This window comes from Acanthopagrus latus, chromosome 14, assembly GCF_904848185.1.
Source record: "Acanthopagrus latus isolate v.2019 chromosome 14, fAcaLat1.1, whole genome shotgun sequence".
Lineage (NCBI taxonomy): Eukaryota > Metazoa > Chordata > Actinopteri > Spariformes > Sparidae > Acanthopagrus > Acanthopagrus latus.
The window spans coordinates 3,459,587-3,485,152 of NC_051052.1; the positions used below are offsets into that span (position 1 = coordinate 3,459,587).

At 40.4% G+C, this 25,566-nt stretch overlaps 1 protein-coding gene across 2 annotated transcripts in view; it reads right to left on the bottom strand.

Moving 5' to 3' along the window:
• scube1 (signal peptide, CUB domain, EGF-like 1) overlaps positions 1-25,566 on the bottom strand; it is a 126,856-nt gene that overhangs the window by 66,572 nt on the left and 34,718 nt on the right. For both annotated transcript variants that reach the window (XM_037122243.1, XM_037122242.1), the window contains exon 4: positions 19,660-19,794. In XM_037122243.1, coding sequence (XP_036978138.1) covers positions 19,660-19,794 — 135 coding nt within the window. The remainder of the gene's footprint in view (positions 1-19,659; positions 19,795-25,566) is intronic.

Sequence of the window (25,566 nt, forward strand, 5' to 3'; positions counted from 1 at the left end):
GGCCCTGCGATGAGCTGGTGACTTGTCCAGGGAGTACCCTGCCCTTGCCCTGAGACAACGGTGGTCTTGGCTCCAGCAGCAACACCCTGCGACCCCATGGAAAGGGATAAGCGATTACGGACAATGACATGACAATTTATAAGTAATAAAATTGGTTCATTGAGCATATTTGCGGTTTTCACAGTAAAAAATCTAACTTTTTCCTACTCGAATTTCATGTTTTGGTGTTTCATGACACCAAACAAACCAAGATAAATAGTTTTTAAGGTGAAATATAATGGTAAAATCAAAAATAGTCAAAAATGGCCAGTTATAACCCAGACCCCAGAGGGTTAAAAACATTCCTAAAAGGAACTTGATGAAGCAGGCAGTCATTGTAGCAATTTAAAGTGGACAGATCCAATGCAACAAAGATGTGATATATGATGGTAGTTTTCTAAACAGGGCTTTATAGATGTACGGCTACCAGTGCTTATTTGTCAGTGAAGATCAGCCAATCTTAGGGAGAAGGTTGAGTGTTTTAATGTCCAGTGATAAATCTCAGGGCTGAATGGTAAACAGAAGTTGAGGGCCTAAGTGTAGTAGAGTAGTAGCAAGTCTGTAAATTACATCTCTATAGTCTAAAACTGATAGGAATGTTGATTCAACAATCTATCTTCTACAAATAAACAGAAAGTTGGTCTTAATTCTGTATACATTTTTTGTCACCGTTTCCCAGTAATGTTCCTTATGTGATATTTAAATGTGAACTTGTCATCAAGCCAGATGTCCAAATACATACACTTGAGGACAAAATTATTAGCCCCCCTATGAAATTGAAAGTTTTTTCAGAATTTCCCCAAGTGCATTTTTAACAGAGCATGAAAATTTCAACATATCATTTCTGAAGATGATAGTTTTTTGTTTAGTTATTTGAAAAAAACAAAAATTGCCAGGGTCAATATTGTTAGCCCCCTTAAGAACTGACCTTTTTACTGAGCCACAGAATAAACCACTGTTGTGCAATGATGTGCTTTGTAACAGACTTTCCCAGACTTTGTAACACTCAAAGCTTGTAAAATCAAGTTATCTCCCAATTGACACACAGTATAAATACTTCAGTAAGGGTTTCAGGTGGCACTTGAGAAAGCATCATGCCAAAACCAAAAGAAATCAGTGTAGACTTGAGAAAGTGTCCAAGTGTCAAGAACTGGAGTGAGGAGCATCATTATGAAATTCAAAGAGAGCCACACTGTACAGAACAAGCCTGGAAGAGGTAGGGAGTGAAACATTTCAAAGACCCTGGAAAGAAAATTAGTGAGAGATGTTTCTAAAGACCCCAGCACAACTGCCAAGACACAAGTGAATGAGCTAGCCAAGTTGGGAATTGCAGTCTCAAAGAAGACAATCACTAGAGCTCTGCACAGGAATGGACTGCGAGGTTGCAGACCTCCACAAAACTCCACTTCTGCAGAAGAGGCACCTTAAAGCCAGACTGAAGTTTGGAAAGAACAACCTGGAGAAAGATTATGCATACTGGAAGCATGTCCTTTAGTCAGATGAGATGAAACTAAAGCTCGTTGGCCATAGAGACATTGCTTATGTTTGGAGAAAGAAGGGTGAGGCCTATAACCCAAAGAACACTGTCCCCACAGTGAAACGTGGTGGGAGTATTATGCTGTGGGGATGCTTCAGTGCATCTGGAACTGGTAATTTTGTCAAGGTGGAAGGAACCATGAAGAAAGAAGGATACGTGAAGATTTTGAAAGAAAACCTCAGGCAGTCAGCAGCAAAGCTGGGTCTGGGTCATCTCTTTGTCTTCCAACACGACAACGACCCAAAACATACGTCAATCCTGGTGAAGAACTACCTCCAGAAAACCAAAGTGAATATTATTGACTGGCCTGCACAAAGCCCTGACTTGAATCCCATAGAAAATCTGTGGGGTGAACTAAAGACCAAGGTCCATGCCAGAGGGCCATCAAATCTGGAGAAACTTGAGAGATTTGCCAAAAAAGAATGGGCTGGGATTCCTCAGGAGACATGTCACAGACTTGTTGAAAACTACAACAAACGACTGCAAGCTGTTATCAAGCAAAAAGGATACACAATTGACTATTAACATCAGGGGGGCTAATAATTATGACCCTGGTAGTTTTTGTTTTTTAGGAGATAATTTCATTTCTGTGTGGAAAGTACAATGATGTAAGCATCCAAAATAAAACTAGGATGTTTGAAAAAGTTGTGTTAAAAATTCTTTGCTCTGTTTAACAGCACTTGGGAAATACTTTCAAAAGAACAAAATTTTCATAGAGGGACTAATAATTTCATCCTCATCTGTATACTCCATAACCCTTTCAATCCTTTCTTTTGAACCGTTAGTAGTTGAGATATGCAAACTGAGGTAGTCTGAGTTGTTGGATCTGGGGAAAACCATGATTTTTGGGGGGGAATTTAGTGTTAGCTTCAGATTGAGATAAGTTGGTTTGCATTGTGGTAACAGAAATCTGCAGATTCATAATGGGCAACTGAACAGAATCATCAGTACAGTACAAGATAGTATCATCTGCATACAGATGCATTTGGTAAAATGGGTCCCTGCAGCACAACCGTGTAGACCAGTAAGCATCCAGATTCAGTTCCTCCCATTCTCACACACTGAAGTCTTTCAAGCAAGTCATTTTGAAACCAGCTCCAAGCATCACAATCAAAGCCTGTAGAGAGTAGTCTCTCTATTAGAGTGGCCCACTGTGTCAGAGGCTTTTACTATATCTATGAATAAAGTTGCACAGTGTTTTTCGTTATTTTAACTGGTATCTAAATCATTCACAACTGACGCTGAGAATGGCTATGAATGGCTCTAAAGCTAAATTTATGTGGATTAAGTGTAGAGTGTTGTGCAAGGAATGATTTCAATTGTTTGGTCTCTAGTAATTTCAGGTTTTTTGATGGTCAGGACAGTTATGAAATTGGGCAGGAAGATATTAGAAATAAGTATTTTCTCCACCTTTGTGCAAAGGGATTACATAGGCCAGTTTCCAAAAAATAGGAACAATGTCTGATGAGATAGAGAATAAATATAAATATTAAATATATGTTATTGGTTCCATAATGGTAGATGCAGATAACTTTAAGAAAAAGCGATCCAGATTATCCTCACCAACTCATTTCCTGCTACCGATGGCCTGCAGTGCTTCCAGAACAAGATTAATGGGGAAAGGCTGAATGGACAACTGGGACTATGAGCTAACCATATATACATGACCATTAATTGTGGCAGACGTCCTTGAAAATCTTTGTTAAAAGCTGAGTAGACATCATTTGGATAATAAGCAGCCATCAAATTTGACACAGGAGGGAAGAAGACTTGTGGTTGACTTTTTTTTTCAAAATTTGTCTGGGTCTGAATAGGAGTCTGTAATAATTTCCAGATAGTCAGTTGAGTTGGCAGTCTGAACTGCACTGCACACTTGTTTCTTAAGCATCTAAATAAAGTCCAATGGATCTGATCCCCAGTACACATGGCTAGTGACCAAGCCTAATTTTATCCTTAAACAGCGCTACTAAGTCACGGGAGAACATCCTGATCTAATTAAGCCAGTTCAATATCTAAAGTAGAACAGGTATGGGGAATGTCACACTAATTTAAAAAGTCAACACATGAGGCCGCAATTTCTCATTTCTATTAGAAAGGATTATCAGGGGTGATTCTGTGTGGTCTTTTTGATTTGGCTATGTAGAGTCAATAATTAATTATGTTAAATTAAGGTTATTGCAAACAGCTTTCAGTTGGTCAGAAACGGTAGTTATTCCATTTACATTGGGGTCACTTAAGACTAGCAATTATGAGTAACTGAAGTATGAACTTATCTAGACATAGAGATTGATTAAATCATTAGATCCTACTTTGATTTTTAGAGCTAACAATTCAAAAATCTTCTAGAAAAGATTCTGCTATGAAGCTTGATTTTACATAAATTGCTAGCCCAACCCCCTCCCACTTCTCAATTGTGTACAGATTGCAGCTGAATCATCAGACTCATCAATGATCAGTGGGCATTTTCATGATAGAGCATTCAATGTTAATCATAAACTGCTTATAACTGTCGGGGTTATTGAATGTAGGCCACTAGGTGGCGCCTCCTTTTGTTTAGTGGATAATGTAACCTGTACCTAGAAGAAGAGTAGTTGTACTTCCGCGCCACCATGCCTAGCAATGCCGCCACCGGAGTGAAGACCCGCTTTCCCCCCTTTGGATGTGTGTGATAACTAGTGCCGTAAGGACCTGGCTTGGTATGGTCTGTGAAATTAACAGTGGAATAAAAGTATGTGCGGAAATCCCACCTGTTGCCTGCTGTGTCGTTTGAGCTAACTGGAGCTAGCCACCATTGCAGCAGACCATAACCTATCCCCTGCACTGACCAAGTTACATGCTCTTTTCAGGAACACCCATAGCCAGGGATCAGGCCCAGGAAAAACCATTAATAGGTGGATTCACCATAAATCGAAGTTTCTCCAACACTCTTCCATTTGGTGGCTAGGAACTGAGCCACAAGCTGACAACAGTTCAAACAGGCAGGTTAAATCCAAACTGATGACGAAAGTCCTGTATCAGAGTAAAAGATAATTGCAAGATCAACCTAGACCGCAAAAGTCTCTCAAAAAGTATGGCCTAAAACAAGATAAAAAGTGGAGCAACTGGGGCGCCGTTTAGCTCAGTTGGTAGAGTGGGCGTCCCATGTGCTGAGGCTCTGCAGTGGATTTTACTGCATGTCACTCCCCCTCTCTCTTGCCCTGTTGCCTGTCACCCTCTTCAGCTGTGCTATCAATAAAGCCATAAAGCTAAAAAATACTGGTGACCAATGAATGTATTTGCTCTTCCATCCAGCAGTGCAGGTGCTACAGCAACAGAATGAATTAAAACAGCCATCACTCAGTTTCACTGTACTTGAGAATGGTCTCCAAACAAATCCGAGCACCATGATTAACTTAATTGTCATTTTTACTAATGCCAAGTAAGGAGGTTGTGTTTTCACCCATGTCTTTGTTTGTCGGCTGTGTTGGTCTGTTGGTTTGTCAGCAAGATTCACCCAAAACTACTGAAGGGATTTCCACCAAGTTTGGATGGAGGATTTGTTTCAGCCCAGAATATCCCTTTTGTTGCAGATCTGGAGAAAGGAATTGATCCCAGAATTTTTCTCACTTTCATCTAAAGTCCCTGTGAACCCAAAGGTGAAGTCTTATTTGTTTCTGCATATTTTCAAGATTCCTGTAAAAATTGTCAGGTAGGTATGGCCATATCATCTACATTGATTGGCATTTTCAGTCGTCAGTAGCTAAATGTGAATGAGTTGAATGCAGATAGATGTTAGACTCTGCCCAACCAACACAGCCTTAAGTGATAAGAGGGGTAGCCAACCATGGCTGCAAATGGTGGCATCAGAAATTGATGCTGCCGATTTGACAGCTGGGAATGGCGTGGCAAGGTATTTTTCATACCTGACAACCCAGGGCTGAACATTTTGTTGCTAATTAGATTTGAGTAGATGAAATACTTAGACAGCTAACATTAGTTGTATGACTAAACAGGCAAGCAGTAACAATTTAACAGCAGCTAAACTCGCAAAATAGGTGTGCATCATGGATAAACAGCATTCTGCAATGATTAAAAGGCCCTTTTTCATTTTAGTGTGAGATTATGATTTCATCTACATTGTTTTGTTGTCATAATGGTTGGCTGTTACAGATCTGATGAGTTTAAATTATGGTAAAGCAGTTATGCTTATGTTATACTTATTCAGTAATACCCAGTTTGATATTGGATTAAACTGATTGAATTAAAGGGGACTGTGGGGCTTTGGCAGGGGTATACTCTCTACTGAGCTTTACTTTGCATTCTTACTTCTTAGGATCTGCATTTGTGTGGTAGAACTCAACACACTTTATCTACATTTGGTTCAAAGACACACCTCTTCCCTGGTCCCCATGGTGAATAATGTCCCTTCATGGGGCCCATGAGAGTTTCGAGTACCTCATTAGGGTGCCATTCCCACTAGAGAGTCTCCTTCAACAACAGAAAATCCTTTCTTTAACTCTGCCATTCGAGCAGTCCACTTCTAACAGGACCATTCCATCAAAGTCCAAAATCAAAGGAGCTAAAGGAAATTGTGAATGTACATGTTAAACAAAAGATTAAACTAAATCTGCCCCTCTGTTCACCATTGTAGAATTCTCAAATATATTTCAGGAAACATTAAATGGGTAGGTACTGATGCACAGGCAAATCTGGACTTGGTACAATTCAGAAAACTAGTAGCGCAATGAAGCCAGGGCATGACAAAAAATAAGTTTTTTTTAACTGTTTCCACAGCATGCACTGACCCTGTTTGAAAACTATACTCATAAGAAAGCAGAGTACGTACAACCAATTTAAACCTGGGAGAAGTTAAATAAACTGAGGCAGAGGGAGAAGGTGGACACAGGCCTGGGCTCAGCACAATTGAGCCTAAAACAACAAACAGAGTGCCGACCACGAACTGTGGCCTCTCTACGTGTCCGACGTGATGAAGCCTGTAGCTCACTGACACGTTTACCTGTCAGACCTGAATAACACACATGGCTCCCTGGATACATATTCAGCCAGATCTAATGTCGAGCTCTGTTTAGCTCAGTGTAAGTTTTAACCTGCTGACACACAGATAGAGACAGAAAAACAATAAATAGACACAGTCATGTAGAAATAAAGGTCAACGTCCAGCAGGACAATCCATTAATCAATCCATTATCATGCACAATGCCTGCATAATTCCTCCAAGACTCCTTCACAACTCAGAACATAATCCTAAAGGACTTTTTGAAAAGAAAATGTTGGATTATTAGATATTTGGGTAATTTTGCTTTTGAACATTTGGAAAACTGAGACATAAAAGGCAAAACATATGGCAGAGACACTGTGAACACTTGACTGTGTATGTGAGTGTGTGTGCGTGAGTGTGTGTGTGTGTGTGTGTGTGTGTGTGTGTGTGTGTGTGTGTGTGTGTGTGTGTGTGTGTGTGTGTGTGTGTGTGTGTGTGTGCATGTGTGTGTTATAATTTTCAGACAGAAAAAACACTGTTACAGTGACTATAAAAAGTATACACCCCCCTTTGGATGTTTTCCCTTTTTATCACTTTTATAAATGTAATCACAGTCAATGTAGTTTTTTTTTTTTACAAGAATTTTAAAAAACAGCTCTTTTATGTCAAAGTGAAAACAGATTTACACAAAGTAATGTCAATTAATTAAACATACATAATCTAAAAAAGTGACTGCATAAGGCTTGCACATTTTAGTCTATTATTCTTTGCACAGGGATTGGGCGTGAGCAACCCTTTCCAAGTCAAGCCACGAATTCTCTATTGGATTGAGGTCTGGGCTTTGACTCTGCTACCCCAGAACATTCAACTTGTGGTCTTGAAACCATTTCTGTCTAGCTTTCGCTGCATGCTTCGGGTCATTGTCTTGCTGGAAAATAAATCTTCTCCCAAGTCGTAGTTCTCTTGCAGACTGAATCAGGTTGTCCACCCGGATTTCCTTATATTTTGCTGCATTGATTTTACCCTCTACTTTTACAAGCCCTCCAGGGCTTGCTGCTGGGAAGCGCCCCCACAGCATGATGCTGCCACCTCAATGCTTCATGGTGGGCATAGTGTGTTTGTGGGGATGTGCAGTGTTTAATGTCTGCCAAGAACCTTCTTCCAGTTGACTTTGGAATCTCCCATGTCTTTGGGTGAACTCTAGTTGAGATCTAATGAGCTTTCTTCAACAGTGGCTTTGCCACTCTCCCATAAAGCTTTGATTGGTGAAGAACCTGGGCAAGAGTTGTTATATGCAGTCTCTCCCATCTCAGCTGCTTAAGCTAGACCGCTGTTGAAATAAGTCAGTCACTTTAAAGGGATTAATTACTTCATAGAAATCAGTTTTCGCTTTGACATTGAAGGTTCTTTTTGTTAACTCCTGTCAAAAAAGCCAAATTACATTGACCATGATTTCATTTATAAAAGCATGACCAACTGATCAGTAATCAGTTTTACAAAGGCTTGAGACTGGCTTGCATTAAATTAATTGCAGGAAGTGTTATGTGAGCATTACATGGTCACCTTTTGTGTCATAAAAACAGTCTTCTCTATAAAATTCAACTCTCAACACCTCTGCAACATTGATGATAATATCTGGTATTTTGTAGAATAATGTTAAAAATGCTGAGAAAATGTCTGTGTACAGAAATTTTCTTAAAATGTACTGAAATAAGAACCTCCTTGAAGGAATAAACAGTAAGAAGAATTATTTCAGATATTGTCTCCCAATCTTCAAGTTTATAGATTGTTTCCAAGAGGAAATGTGTGTGCTGTATCTCGGTATAGCCTAATAATATTCAACGTTTCCATCACAGCAAGGTATAAAAAACATCTTTCCAATATTTTGTGATATTCTTAAATATTCTACTTTTTTCTTCTTTTAAATAGGTGAATAGAAACCCACCTTAGCTCAGTTTTGACGGCAGTTCTTCAATTAGCAATGAAAGGGTAGAGAGAAGGCTGCCATTTCTTCTTTCCAGCTCAGTGTGCAGCTTTGTTTAGATTGGGGAGGTCAGCAGGTTTACAACTACTGAAGCTCCACACTGGGAGCCCCAGCAGGTCCAGATAAAATACTGAGACATGTCTTCATGGCCCAGTAAGAGCCCCCAGGACACAGTCTGTCTCTCACACAGTCGCTCTGTCTCTTTTATTATTCTCTGTCTGTCTTTCTCTCTCACTTTCTCTGCCTTTCTTTATCCACCTTTCCACACATCTCCCTCTCACTCTCTCAGGAGCTCTGACTCCAGATGAGGTCCAAGCATATCACAGCCATGTTATTTCAACCTGACTCGTGCAGCGTTACACCCGAGTCTGACTGGCAGAGTATAATGGGAGACAGAAATAGAGGAGGAATGAAGTGAAAGACAGGCAGATAGAGGGAGGAAAACTGAATAAGGAGGAGAGGAATGTGGAAGAGAACAGGGAGAGAGAGAGAGAGAGAGAGAGAGAGAGAGAGAGAGAGAGATGGATAATTTAGAGCCTTACAGTTGCTCTCCTCCCTGTTTCCTCTGAGGCTGATGAGGAATGAGGTGATGCTGAACGCCAGTCTCACAACCTGATCTCCTCACCAGGGAGAAAGAGAGATTTCACAGTTCTGCTCAACTGTGAAGAAAATGTTAACTTCTGAAGATGGTGCAATATTCAAAATTTTAAGCTACTATACAAAAAATAACTATGTATATAAATACATGATACAAATAAAACACCATTTAAAAAATGTGTCCACACATCACCATGTTATCTAAATCTACTAAGGACACAATCAATAACAAACACAGAGCAGGCATCTCTATGTCCTGTAATAAGAGAGCATGTGTGTGTGCACACACTGATGACTATGTGCATGCCTGTGTGTGCTCACACATGTAGGCATAATAAGTGTCATACTGTAGGAACAAAGCCTCCCATATAGAACTCCACTTTTTTAAAGGGAGGGAGATTTTCCATGTCTGTTTTGATCAGAAATCAGGTCTAGATGCTATAGTAAAATTGTGAAAGTATCAAAGCACTCATTTCTGCATTGAAAGTTCTGATATCACGTCTGTACTCACTGTCCTCATCAACATTCCCAGCATGGTTGCAAAAACACAGGTAGAGTTATAGCAGGAACATGGTTGGCAGTACCGATCAATGCAGACTGGGCTTTCTTCGGGAGTGGGGCCTTGGGGCCAAGACATGTCAAACTACCAGTGTGAAGACCAAAAATCTGATCTCTTAAGGGCTCTTAAAGGGATACAGGCAATAGAATGGAGCGTTCAGACGAGGTGAACCTAGGTGCTGCTGTCATAGGCATTGTGAGAAAAATAATTTGTTTTTTGAACATCAAAACATGTAAATGTTTTTCAGTAGACAACCAAAATAGATGTATGAACCTATAATAGACATAATATAGGACTTTAAATGTGTCATTAGAGAAACAAATCTCTTCCCCTTCTAGAACGTTTCTTTCCCATTTAAGAAGAAACCATTTCATTTCTTAGAGGCTCAGAATTTGCATGGCAACGTTTATGTGTGCTTAAGGTTTTCATTAACTCTAAAAATCTGGATAAATAAACCCAACCAAGGCAATTTGTTCATTAGTCAGAAAGAGTCGAAGAGTCTTACATCCAGACTAAATCATGAAATGTGACAAAATATTATTTAAGTGTTGGAGTGAAAAGCTCACCAGACAAAAAAAATATCTCTCCACATTTGTCATCCCCTCCTCCCACCACTTTGCCATCTATGCTCTTGTAAATGCCATTTTAATTGAAATCTGTCAGACGCTGTGTCTCTCTCACTGGTCTGCTCAAACCTCGGTGCTATAGGTGCTAAGCCATGAATTTCAATGAGAGCTTTTCTTCAACTGGCTGCATTGAACTCTGTTAAATACGGACTGTGCCTTTCTAATAACCCTCCCCAATCTCCTCTTCAAATACTAGAGGAAACAAGCGCCACACACACACACACACACACACACACACACACACACACACACACACATACACACACACACACACACACGTACGTACGCACACACACACATACACACACACACATTCATTCTTTTGGTCTATTTTACTGTGCTATGTGTGAAGTTGGGGTAGGTTACAGAAGAAGGACTGTGGGTCTTAACATCAGTTTATAAAGTCAACTTTCATTTTCAAACATAATAACCGTAAAACAGACAACACAAAGCTGGAGCATTATCAGCTTTTGGTTGTATTAAACATTGTGCTCTGTCAGGTGAACTGTGGAGGAAAACCTGGAGAATTAAAGCACTAAACAGGCAGCAGGTCACACTCTTCTGGACCAAACAGTACTAAAGCTTAGCAGTGAATGGTTGTGAAACCTGGACCAAAAATACCATCCACATTTATCTTCCCCTTAAGTGAATCATGAAAGAAGCTGGACATGACCTGAGCACTAACAGAAAGAGGGGACATGTAGCAGATTCCCCTTTGTGGCTGAAAGCAACACGGTGTACCGGGAAATGTGGTCGTAATTTTGAGAAACACTAACAACCACTAGAATCTAACAAACTGTCTTGACAGAACTCTTCTCTGCTCACAGCACAATAAATTTAAATATCATAAAGGACAGCCACTACGAAGAAACCTACAACCAGCTTATAAGGTTTTAAAATTATTCCTCCTGGGAATAATTCATTGTTGTTAATAATTAATATTTGTTTGCCCAAGAGGGTTTTCTTGCCATTTATAAAGGTACGTTTAAAGACAGAATTGTGATATTTAAAAATCAAATAACATTCATTTTTCTGCTTTTCAAACCTCATATACTTGAACATCATTTTCACAATGAAAAAAAAAAAACACAATGGCAGCAATATAGAATAATTTGATTCTCAGGTTTTTGATTTTTGATAACCTGAAGTTATTACTGTATCCCTCAGCAGGAGAGTCATTTCCTTTGCTGATTTTTGGTGGATTGAGTAACTACAGCATTGGAAACTTCTTCACTCAATACTCAACCAGTTAAACAACAATCTCCAGTTAATCCTACTGATTCAGGATGGAGTCCCATCTGATCAAGCTACAACAAGAAGATCCTGATTAAACGCTCAAAGGTGTATAAAGTACATATATAAGTAGTTATACAACAGTGTATAAAGACATACCTGTTGTCTCATCCTTGATCTGAGCAACAACTGTCCTGCTGCCTAAATCTCCATGTGCAGGGTCTCTCTGAGCTGGACGTCCCTGACTGTCTGTATCCTCTGCTTCCTAGTAATAATCAGTGTATAAAATCACTCCTATGATTAACAGTCAGACAAATCTTTACTACTGACAGCAAACTCAAAAGTTGGATTAACTTAATAGTGTTCACTGTGTTTCCAGCAGTCACAGAATACAGCTAATGATAGAAATACATTCAAAAGCAGAGAGGTTGTAAGTCCTTAGCATAAAATTGGTCTAGATGTCATGATTAATTTAGATCTTGTAGAGTTGTGGCAAGAAAAAGTGTTTAATCTCTCTGTCTTTGTCTTGCATGTTCTTGCTAGTGCAGGCTTTACTGGCATCATAGTAATCTGCACAGGTTTCCCCTTCTGTGAACACAAATTTGTCATGCTACAACTGTACTTAAACATTGTTCAACAGAGCTTACAACTGGCTTGCATTTTATCCAAATTTCTGTCCATACAAAAGCCAAACCTTTTTTCAAACCTTCACTCAACCGATTCATAACTTTAAAATTGGGCCATCGACAGGTTGACAGTACTTTTAGATCGAGTTCCATGAGTACGTTTTAAGGGAATTATTTTTTCCTAGATTTATTGAAGTTGCTGGTGCAACACTCTTTTAAACTGTTTTATTTAAAAAGTGGCTGCACTTTAACAGTTTTCGAAGGAATAGTTATTTATTTCTAGATTTCTTTATTTGCTCTCTTTCAGTTATGACTGACTTTCAAAATAGATTATTAAAGAATGTTGCATTGTAATCATTCTCTGCAAAGTTTTAACTGAGCCAGATCATACAACAGACATAGCAGTCATATCATATCCATACAGCTTTAGTGGTATAAACAGCTGTTCAAAACTTTTTTAACACATGAGATTACTTAGTACCGGCTGATACCAAAAGCCCCGGTATCGTAATCTGTATCGTGGACGAAAAAGTTGTGACCTCTGACCAATAGCTACAGCCGCAATGAGGCATCTTGTACATCTGAGGCCAGATAGCAGGCGAACCAGAGTTCAGTGTGTTATGTTAACAGAGACCAGCTGCTAATGTTGAAGAGAGGAAAGACTTTTGGGGAACTGTCTGATTCACACAGCCCTTGTTAACTGAAATAGTATGACTACAAAGCGTGTGTGAGTGTGTGTGTGTCAGACCGGTTCCGGCGGAGGCAGATGTCAGTTTCCTGTAAAAGGCTGGGAAATGATGGGACTGGAGGACGTTTACTTTATGTGTGTGTGTGTGTGTGTGTGTGTGTGTGTGTGTGTGTGCTATACACCAGGTCAGCTCCACGCCCTCGTACTAAACATTTCCACTGACCAAAGACAAACTCCAACCTAAAAATATAGCGGAGGCAGCTTCAAGTGGGTAAAAGAGCTGAACTGAGAATAAAAACATGGATTCCACCTTTTGCGCACAGGTAAATAACTCATATTTACCATAAAGAGAGAGAGAGAGAGAGTGAGAGAGAGAGATTGCTAGGTTATTAGAGCTTGTTTTCAAACTTACACTCACACGATGGAATAATATTTAAACAAAGTATTTATAAAATGAAGGAAGGGAAACATGAGTCACTTTCAGCACCCCTAACATGCTCTGTTGAACCAGCATATATATGTGTGTGTATGCTGGGCTTCCTACAGACTGTCGATTTTTCAAGGAAGGTTCACACCAAAGCCTCGGCCATAAAAAAGCTTCACACAGAAGCCACACAGATCCTTGTCTGACACACTAACACACAACAAGAACTAATCATGTAATTCACACCAAAAACACACAAAAGCACCAGGACTTCACCTGCTCACACCAGGGCCTCTGGAGGAGAACATTAACACAAAGCACAAACAGAGGGCACTTTGTCCTGAGATTGTGGACAGGACAAACATTGAATATGAGACCAGCAACTCTGCAGCATGTCTCGCACTGTTGGCACTTTTTGGTCCTTGTTGGTCCCTGTTGGTCCCTGTTGGCTGCTTTTTGGTCGATTGGAAACACTGAATTGGCAGCACAGCACGTTAGTGAGAGGAATCACTCTGATTGGGGCTGTTCAGCTCAGCAGATCAGTGCATGAGAAGCAGAAGTCCTTCAAGTTTGTCGCGGTAGGATCCACTCTTCTACCATTTAGTGTGGTTTCTCCTTATGCTTTCCTTCACCTCTGTGGTTTCCCTTTTTTTGAATGTCTAATACAGAATCCTGCCACCTGGTAATAATGAGAGATAATTTATCTCATGCAGGCGCAGAACTTACACGCTAGCTAGCCACTGTTTGCAGTCTTTGTGGTGTGTTCAAGTGCAGTCACTTTCACATGATCCAATGTACGTTAACGCTATAAATGTCAGTCAACAAAACTAATTATCCTCCTTTCTAAAAACAAAACTGCTCTTTTTGTTCTAGCAAAAGCAAAAAGGTTTCTCTTTTTGTTTTAAATAAATCTACAGTAATTGAAAGATCATCTCACCACCAAAATTTGTTCTTTTTCATTTGAGACAGTATTTTTGCCACCAGGGGTCTAGATAGATAGATAGATACTTTATTGATCCCGGAGGAAATTCAAGGTCTCTCCATCAAAACAAAACAAAAGACAGAAGTAGTTTAGGATCAAGGGAGTTAATGCAGACATGTTAGTTATGGTATCTAAAAGTCAAACTCCAGACTGACAGACAGAGTTTGTTGACCAAAGTTATGACTTGTAGGAACTTGTAATAAACTAGAATATAGAAGATTAAATCAGGGCACTTCACCTAATGACGTGTTTTTACACACGTTTTTCTTTAATTAGACCTGGTGAGCATTTACAGTATCTGACAGACGGGTAGAGTTCTAAATGTTTAGGTGTATGGCAGGTGAAGTGTTTTTAGCTTTTGATGAGGTTTGTAAGTGATGACGATAACAGTCAGGTAGACAGAGTTCCCTGTACTTAGAGTTCCCGTGTGCCCCTGGGCTGTCATTTAAAAGCTCCCTGTACTACCAATTTCCTGCTTTGGTTTGTTTAAAGTGAGAATTCCTCCTTCATGTGCATGTCGGTGTGTGCGTGTATATGTGTGTGTGTGTGTGTGTGTGTGTGTGTGTGTGTGTGTGTGTGTGTGTGTGTGTGTGCGTGCGCACGTGTGTGTGTTTGTGTGCGTGCGCGTGTGTGCGTGCATGTGTGTGTGTGAGTTGCTGTGCATGTATATGTGTCTATACATCTGTGTCTGTAGGTGTGTGTCTGTGTGTGCAAGTTTGTGTGTGTGTGTGTGAGTTGCCTCAGCCTGCTTCCTCTCCTCGCAACTCCAAATAAACTTGTGCATTGGTCCACTCCACTATGTTTGTATCTCTGTTTATTTTTCTCTTTCTCTCCCAAAACACGCACAACTCCCCCATCCCCTGATCCCACAATCCATTGCTCTCTTTGCCTTCCCCTCTCTGTCAGCACATAGCACACTGTATAACTTTGTGAACTTTCATTTTATTTCAAAGAATGGCAACACCTCATATCCCCCATTTAGCATTCATAAGCAGTATGTAAAAATGTAATGACTACTTTAACGCTAATACTGGTTTACATGACTCAAAATAGTGAAAATAATTTATATCTGTATCTTAAAATTTCATCATTTCATGCAGTTCACATTACCAGCTGCTACTCTATCCAGAAGTGCCTTTTAACTACCCTGCATGTTGGAGCACCATGTATCAGCCTCCTGTTAATTGTAATCCCTGTCATTATATATAGCCTCCCAGGAGCTGCTGACAGGCCGTTTTCATCTCTGCCGACTTGGCCTATAAATCACCCACAGCCTCTGTTTCCCCACTGCTCTACACCCATACCCACTGGGCTGATCAACCACCAGGAAAAACTCAAGAAGGGCATCTAAAAGATGGAACTTGGAAATCAAACAAAACTGACAGTCGGGAATATTATGGATTCCTTCTCAATTGTTTTTTCATCATAATGGTTTGTTTTTCTTGTTCACGGTCCATTATTAAGAATTGTCCAGTCATTGTGTTTCACAGTTCACAGACAGTCCTGCAACCAAACATTCTCTTGGAGCGCCAGGCATGGCTTCCACATGAGATGGTGTTTAAAATTCCCAACTTACTGCCAATTTTGTTATTGCCAGGAATTTTGGTGTCGAGCTCAGAGAAGAATTTACAAGCGTATTGTGTTCACTCTGTTTTAGCTTGGGGCTACATTGTCCGAAAGGCAGAATTAATAAATCTGACATGGATACAGACCTGGTCAACTTGGAGGCATCAGTTGCATTAAAAGAGGCATTCACTGTTCATACTCAATAACACAGACACTAAAATTATTGCTGGCATGAACTTAGTGGAAATTTTTGTCTGATTTCAGAGGGGAGCAGGTAACCCAAGACATTCAATAATAAGCCAGATCCTTCATTTTAGAGATTCTCAAATTTCCCCAAAATGGAAATGAGCTTCTACATTCTGTGTGCATGTCGCCATTGGGCTTGTGAGCCATACCTGACTCAAGTGCTCATAGTTCTCCCACATCATGACAGATCAGCAACATTTGCTCTGAGAGCTGTTTCCCTACTTGAGGTTGGGAACTTGTGGGCCAAGGACTTGGTTCTCGCCTGGATGTGTTTCAGACAAAGCTGTGAAGCACAACAGAGTGGAAACACACCATAATGGAACAAACAATTGTTACTAGACTTTATTATCCCCCAGGGGAGTGTCAAGGAGAAATAAATGAGTGGCAAGCTGACACTTACCCTATGTAAAGTAACATTTCAGTTCTCACTTTCTCACACACACACTGCCCTACAGAAATACATATAACAGTCATGTGTGTAATCATTTGTATCTCCTGAATTCAAGGAGTTGGTTATAGCCCTGAACTCCCTGAATTTGCAGTTATGACAAGTATGACACGTCAAGCTGAGATCATCAGTGGACAACCCGTCTATATTTCCTGCCTAATGTCTTCAGCAGGATACACTCATATAAGCACAAAGCTCTGTCATAATGAGCTCTCTACAGGTGGTTGGAGATCAACATGATGAGGTCACCCACAGTGAAAAAAGACGAGACAGGAATTTGGCGACAAGTTTTACCAACTCCAGAAGACCTGCAATCTCCATTGATATACTGTATGCACACAGTACACACACCTCACTCTCTCATACTTACTCTTAGAGGCACTAAAGATCAAACAGCATGTCTGCCTTTTATGAGCAGGGGAATGAGCACATTCTCACATTAATGTATAACCTGGCCTTACATGAATTTGCCTGCTATTAGCATGAAGATATATATTGCTGGATGCTAAATATGAATCAAAATCCAAAATCTGCTTACCATTTAAATTTCACTAAGTCTCATTATGACCAAGAAGGCAATCATCATCATTAGCAAGTCATGTAATGAAATTCAGGCCTGTTTAGTCCAAGCCACTGATTTATGTCCTTATCATGTTTTCATGAATCACTCTGAAAAGTAACTCGTAATGTCTGACATGTAGTGAGGTATACTACAATAAAGTATATGTACTTCAACAACAGTAGCACTAGGGGCTGACATGCTACATCAGACATGAGCAAAGCTCCTCTGAATTCACATCTACAGTATACTCTTGACTGGATGGTTAAAATGCTAATGATATAAAATGCTTGATATTGCACAGTATGTCTGTGACTCTTTGTATTTTGTCGTTTTTATACAGCTGTGTTGAAGTGTGAGAGGTCTTAATCTGGTTTAGGGAGAGAGAGACATCTGTTAGAGATAGAGAGAGAGAGAGAGAGAGAGAGAGAGAGAGAGAGAGAGAGAGAGAGGAGAAAGAAGAAAAAGTTTCAATCCAGTTATATAAAGAAAGTGAAGTGAAGAAGAAACAAGATGAAGAAGGGAGGGCTGTCAGCCATAGGAAGATGGAAAAGAAATGGTGCAAGGAGATTCCTGTGGGGAGGCAGGATGCTGCTGCTATTCCTGTGCAGGAGACAAGAGTGTGATTGAGGATCTTTGGACGGGTGGAGGGCTGTGTGGTGGTGGTTAAAAGCTCAGAACAGCCTGCCAGAGCAGGGCAACAGGAATATACCACAGACATCTTCACTGCTTGTTTACCGTGAACATCCCTCTGACAGGAGTAGGAGTTACCCATGTGAACACAGTCACTGCTTTGATGTAGAATACATATAGGAGAAAGAAGAGGGGTAGACAGATATTGAGGACCTAGAAATCTTTGCTAGTAATTGTAAAGAAATCACATTTTATTTTGATTTACTTCTTAACTATACCTTTAGCCTTTTTCAAAGCGTAAGAAGTTTAAATTAACTTTTAAAGAGGCAGTATTTCAATTACGTGATTTCCCATTTAGCTTTTCATCTGTGTGGGAATTTGTGGACTCACTTGGTGGCAAAACATTGTTAATCCACCATAAAAAGTAAAAACAACTCTAAATGGCTGTCACCTGAATTTGTTTCCCCCCTTGTGAGCTGTCCCGAAGCTTTCAGAAATAGTTTTGAAAGACGAAGCAGTGAGGGGGGGAAAGGGAAATATATTCACATGCTGGTTTATGGGGTTTCCAGTGTGCAAACACACTTCTATTTCTGCATCTCTTTCACCTCTTTCTCTGAACGTCTCCACAGAGGATCCTCTAACATCCTGACACTGGCTCCTAACGTGCCTTCACGAGTGAGCAGCAGGGGTAAGGAGGGAGAGGATAAAGGAGAGGTCACTCTGTTGGCACCTCTTCCTCTACAGCATTTGATCTCTCTCATCTCCCCCTTACAACATTCCTCCAGAGTCTAACTTTTGTGTCATTACAAAGATGACACATGACTGTCCTCTAATCTATCTTCGAACTTGACTGCAACACTGTCCCCATTCAAAGCTACATGCCTGTGTATTGTACTTAGAGAAAGTGTGTGTGGAGGGATGAGGGAGATAAAAAAAAAAAAAAAATGGATGTCAAACATGCATGACACAAGTCACATATCACACCCAGGGTCTGTCCCTGCCCCTGTGGGAGCAGTGGGAGTGGAGGGTGACAGACCAAGCAATGATGACCTGGATGATGTCAGTGATCTCAAGTCCCATGCCACCACATGATCCAGATAGGGTTGGGTTCATTGGACATCTGACTTTTTTTTTCACTTACTTATAAAAGCGAAGAAAAACACAAACCATTACTGAAGGGATGTTTTATGCCAATAAAGAATTCAAGCCTAACAGACTGATAAATACATAATTATATGCTCACAACTAGAGCTCACTAGAGAGCATACCTTAACCAAGGCCAGTCCCCCTCTGTACTTACTCATAGATAGAAGCAAACCTAAATACACCTGATTTTTTTCTATCAATATCCATGCATTATTCCCAGACAAGTAAATGAAATATATTATTGAAAATCTCCCTATGTCCAAATCCACACCAAAGGTTAATGGGGTCTATTCTTGACCAAGACCCACTCTTCCATGGAATTCTGTTCAGTAGTTTTTGTGTAATCCTGCTAACAAACCATGAAAAACCAAACAACTAACAAACAAACAGAAACCGACTCTTAAATCATCCACGCCTCTAAGATCTTTTTCACGGAAAAACAAGCCTTTATAAAAGTGCATTCAACAATCAGTTCTTTACAATACAATAAGACAAGACCTCTGCATTAGCATGTCATTGACAAAGGGAAAATTATACCACTTCATTTTATTCTGTACCAACAAGAGCAAAGCAGCACCCATCTGTCCATATTTTTTATAATCACTTGCCATGAATCTGCTCCATCTGTAATGTCACAGCCTCATGTCGATGTCAAATGATCATTTTACCACAAAACCTAAAACACTGTAGTTTAGACAATGCTCAGTATGTTCTCATTGCTTCACTCAAGGGATTCATTTTCAGGAACAGGAGGGTAAAAAAAGACACTCCCTCTGTTCCAGTCTTACCATCAGAGCGATGGATGCAGGTATGCTGGTTGTCACTGAGGAAGAAACCCTCTGTGCACTGACACTCGTAGCTCCCCATGGTGTTGACACACACTTGCTGGCATCCACCGTTGTTGTCCAGACACTCATCTACATCTGTTAGGATAGAGACAGAGAGAGAGAGAGAGAGAGAGAGAGAGAGAGAGAGAGAGAGAGAGAAAGAGAAGAGAAAGAGAATGAGAGAGAATGAGAGAGATAAGGTCAGCCATGGCAGCATGGTGAAATAGCAGCTAATTAAGCTTCATAAATAAACATGTGTCAGTGGTGGTTTATGTGCTGGGAAATGTCTGATGAGAGAGATGACACCAGAGTCAGGAATGTGCAGGCCACACACCACACACACACTGGGCAGACAGGGTGACCCAACAGGCGCCTGATCCTGGCACCATAGGTGGCTGAATCAAACTCCTGGCTCTAGGTGGTAACAGGGATTTGACAACGTGAGCGTCTGTAGTGTGTGTGTGAGTGTGCGCACATACTGGTGCACGAGTGTGTTTATATGGCCCCACTGTGCCACTGAAAGGCCTGTAAATTTCCAATGGCGCATTTTGATGGGGCTGAAGTGAACTGCAAACATGTAACACCCTCGACTGACTTTAACAGGGATCAAACAGGGCTTCCTGTGTGTGTAAGTGTGTGTGTACCCAGTGTCTGACCAGGATGACTTTGCATTGTGTTTAGTCTGAGGTTCTAAGGTTGACCTGGCAGGCGGTGCAGACAGGTTACACTAACATAGACACATGTGGAGAGTTAAGAAAGAAAAGACAAAAACACACACTCCAAGTATGTGCGACTTGGCCGCTATCATACTGGACAGGATGTCCACCTGAGTCTATACACGCTTGTATAATGGTTCCCATCAAGCCAGGACATAAGCAATACATGACATTAAGAGACTATTAAAAGTGTGTACTGAGCTCTATTTTAAAGCTAAAGTTAACAGAAAATGTTGGTTCATTCAACATGCTGAACGGCCGTGCCTGAAGGCAAAGGTGTTTACACCTGTTTTGAATGGCCTTAGTCTAAGGAGAGGTTATAAACCATCATTCCTTTACCCATCACCACATACTCTCACTCCTCAAAGAAAATAATTCTGTTACAGCTTTTCAAAACTCTATTTCTCACTTATCACAACAGTGCAGTGAGAACTAGCTGCAGCTGATCTGGTCACCAGTACATAAAACACATTCTACACTGGACTGAAATCCACCACCATCCACTGTGAGACAGTAGAACAGGTGAGCAGCTTTAAATATCTTGGACTCACTATAAATAATAAATTCAGGTTTTCAACACATCACTGCCATGCATAGAGGGCATCCAACAAAGGCTCCATGTCATACTGCAACAGCGTATGCTGCCCTTATCTTGCAAAGCATAAAGCACGTGTAAAAGAAAAAAAACAATTGTAAATGCTATTTTCTTAGACAACATCATAATGACAGTGCAGTGTTCAGTCACTTAACTTTACTTTTCAGGTCAGTTAAATGAACTCCAGTAGAATCTAAGTTTTATTGGCACCAGGAAAAGGATCAAAAAATGAAATGTCTGTGCCTTCCCAAACGATCAGAAATCAGTCATTGATCAGAATATACACTAATGTTTTGATGTGACAAATCTACTGTGGTTCGGTTAGGTTCATATGAACTTAGGGGAGGATCATGTTTTGATTTACAGTAAGTACTACATTAGGGTCAGACGAGCATTGCAACCATTTTGTTGACTCATCCATCCACCATGGCCTGATCCCGACATGGACTTTGTCCCCTTATTTCTCCCTTTGCATAACAAGTTGCAGAAAGTCTCAGGAGGGTTTTTTACAGTCTCTATGATATCAAATAATTGCCAAATAACAACAGAAACGTTCAGTTGTATAGACTCTATTAATTACAAGATAAAATAAATAAAGCAAACGTTAAAAAAAAAAAACTTGCACATGGGCCAAGAATCTATTTTTAATCCATTTCTTACTGTAACTTGTGGGCTTTATAAAACCTCTGCATGGTGGATGGAGCCATTAAGAACCTTGCGGGGAGAGAGTGAATACTTTACTATCATGTTTACCTGGATGGGAAAAAAGAGGTGGTGAGGGGCAGGAGTGGAGGAAAAGACATGCACTGCTACCCTGAATTTAGTGTGAACGCAAATGTCCAAATCAGTTGGCCTGCAAATAAGACAGACTTTACTCTGCCAGCTCTGTAGTTCAAAGTCAATTTTTGGGCATTGCATAGTGAGTTTACAGGGAGCGAGTGTTGATGACATTGATGACGTTGATGATGTTGATGATGTTGATGACATTGCACCTTGAATGCAGCCGTTTCACACTCATCATGTATCATGTATTGACATATATAATTTCTGTTCTCTGAAGCAGCCCCTACATGGATTTAAGGAGAAAAGACATCAGCTAAAGGGGACCTCAAAAGACCAGGAACAAAACGAGCACTGTCACTCCTCCAGTGACAGAACACTTGACTGAGGAAGGAAGGCAAAAATCCATGTCTCTCTAGACTCATATGATATACGTCATGTAGTTAAGCCTTTGAAGGAATTAGGTATTAAGTAAAGCTCTTGGTGACATGGAAATCATCACTGTATTGGCCTGTATGACTCCAGTGAATAATATCCAGTGAGAAATATGCTCATTTTCACAGAAGTTGACAAAAGACTGGTAGAGAGCTTCATTTCATTGTGCAATGAAAATCATCTGAGGATCAATATCAGCAAAACCAATGAGCACAGGGTGTACTAGCATGCTTCAAATATGGATGCTGCTGAAAATAAGCTAAAAGAAAAATCCTGTGTGAGTGCCTCACACAGCACACTCAACACAGCAGCACATGATATCTCTATAATCACTCAGCACAGGATATCTCTACAGTCACTACAGTTTCAAGGTGGGCAACCATGGTTATTATAATAGATACTGTACTGATATATACTGCTACTGTGTTGGTCACCAATTAAATATTCGACCAAATCTAAAATTCTAATCTATTGTCACAATCCACCCTTCAGTTTTTAAGTTGGTGCTAAATAATGGACAGAAAAGTGGTGACATTATAAAAATGATGATGCCATAGTGAAGTTGACCTTTGACCTTCTAGCTTATGTAATCACATTTTATCCTATTAGATTTCTGTGTGATATCGTGATGTATCATTTCTTGAATTATGGCCATCGTGTTTTGTCACAATCATCATGAGTTCAGAGGTCATAGTAACATTTGACTTGTGACCACCAGAATTGAATCAGTCCATCCAAGTGGACATTTGTGGCAAATGTAATGATAAGATAAACAAAGGTTGGTTGTGCACAGTGCAGAGATGAACTGACAGTGCTGTAGCACCAGACAGCACAACTGTGTTGGTTACTGTATACAATCTTTTGAGTGTCAGCCAAACACTTGCCAGTTGCCGAATCTACTGCATCCTTTCATTTGCTGTACAAAGTACAAAGTTCCACTTCATGCATACATACATATACTACTGCATTAGTGCTGCAGAAGTCATCATGTCCTCGTTTAACTCTGGGCTTTTTTTCAGTTTCATTTTCTTTTCATTTCAACACTGACACTGTTTCAGGCAAAGCTTGTGGTTTAACAGATGTCATTATTATGATCAATGCATTTAATTTTCAGGCTAGAGGGGGAGAGAGAGAGAGACAGAGAAGAAGTGCAGCCATCTCAAAATCCAATTGATCTCTGCCAACATTTCTGCATAAACACAGGCCACGGGGCCATTTAGCAAGTTTCAACCAGGGCCCCTCTGTTTTGTTTGATTGTGCTTGTGTAAACTTGTGTAAACTTTTGTTTAGACAAAACGAGGATGTGCTTGACACATCAGAGGGGGGTGTGATAGGGAGTGGGGTGCAGAACGAAGGAGGTGAAGGAAGAAGAGAGAGAGGGATGGGGTGAGGGTGGTGTTTTTTCTGGAAAGTGAAACAAAAGAGAGGATCCAAACAAATGCTGCATCTGCATTTTGTAATTTTTTAAAATTCAACTTTGAATATCTGTGTCACAGGTACCCAGGCAGTATTACCCAAAACAGAGCTACACAGGTAAATGCAGAATTGTGCATCTTAATCAGTGGATTTTGAAAAGGTTTGTTGTGTGTTTTTAATAGACTATTTCTGGGCTCTTTGGGGTTACAGTAGCACGTTATCTCATCATTTGTGAAAATATTTGCATGCACCTTTCTGGGAGCAGTAAGGGATTAATGGCTGGTATGAACAAGAGGAACAATTAAAGCAAGCAAGAGACCTGTTAGGTGTTCGTATGGGCACCAGATTCTTCCAAAATGATTCTTTAATTTGTCAGACTAAGACTGCTAATGTCTCCCTTTCACCTCAGATGCCCTTTAAATTACTTTTTCAAGAAAAAGGGGAATGATTTTGTCCCACATCTCTTACATTGGAATCTTGTGCAGTATGGTGAGGAAGAGCAATAACGGCAAACTACAAATAATTTAATAAAATGAACTTCAAGTTTTCCTTTAATATCATTACCTCCAGGAAGGAGGTTATCTTTCCAGCTCTTGGTTGGTTGGTTGGTTGGTTGGTTGGTTGGTTGGTTGGTTTGTCAGCCTGATTACCCAAAAACTACTAAAAAGATTTTGACCAAACTTAGATGGAGGATGGGTCCCAGCCAAGAATAGACCCCATTAAGTTTTGGCACCACTCAGAATAATGGGCCAAATCCCGGGAAGTGTTACTTACTACTTACTTTATGAGATTAGCCATTTTTCTTACATTTTATGGATGGATCTTGATGAAAAAAATAGCACCATTGTGGTGGCTGGTATCTATGAGTGAACATCAATATCGTTGATGCTGATCCTAGATCTGATGAACCTAATTATGATTAAGCTGTAATGGGTGGTTTAGAATTTAGATTAATACAGGGCATTTGATATCGGATTAGATTCATATGAATTCAACAGGACTGTTGGGTCTTGGCGCACCATTCTAGTTGTGAACTACAGTTATGTTGCTTGTGGAGGTACACTACACAACAATGATCCAGTTTTAAAACCAAATGCTCACACTTTCACATTTCAGTCAGACAACTCACATTTGAAATGTTTACTGCAAGCAGAACATAGAGTTTGGCGTCTAGGCTCTGACCTCATCTCTCCCCACGGACATGTTTACATGAGATATTTGGGAGTGATGATTAAATATATTCCCCCTAGATGGAGCCTGCAGGTGGATGCTGGGGTGGTGGTGGGCTGAAAGAGCAGGTGGCGATGATTGTGCGGGGCAACAGCAGCATTGATGAGCCAGAGGCAGAGAAGGGAAGTTCATGCAGTTTAAATAGCCCGCTCAATAGAGAGGGTGCGTTTGTAAGATGGTCTGGAGAGTTAAGCATGTCACGTGTGTATGTGGCAGTGCAGCTCGCGTTGACTGCTTGAACTAGCTTGCAGGCGTTGCTTCATTTATTGCCACTGCGTCTCTATCTCTGTGATGGTATTTCATTTTTTTTTTTTTTTTGGTTCCTCATTCTGAAACACATCCAGTATCCAGCAGCTTTTTTATAAATGTGGTCATGATAGCTCCGTGTGAGCATGTCAAACTTCGCCTCAGTTTACCTGCCCTCTCCCTGCCTCCTCCTGTCTATTAAATGTTGGACCTCCGCTGACGTCGCTGACTCCCCGCTGTGCAGCCACCTCTCAGATCTCACCGTGGAATGAAAAGGACGCGTCGGAAGAAAAAATAAACTCACGCGAGCACATCAGACCTTCACAGAGAGCACATTAAGCCCAGCTGTGTCCACGCCAAAACCAAATAAATAAAGTCAAAATCAAAAGGAAGAAAGGAACAGAACAGGACCGCTCTTTAATCACAGTACAATTAGGCAATCTTAAATCA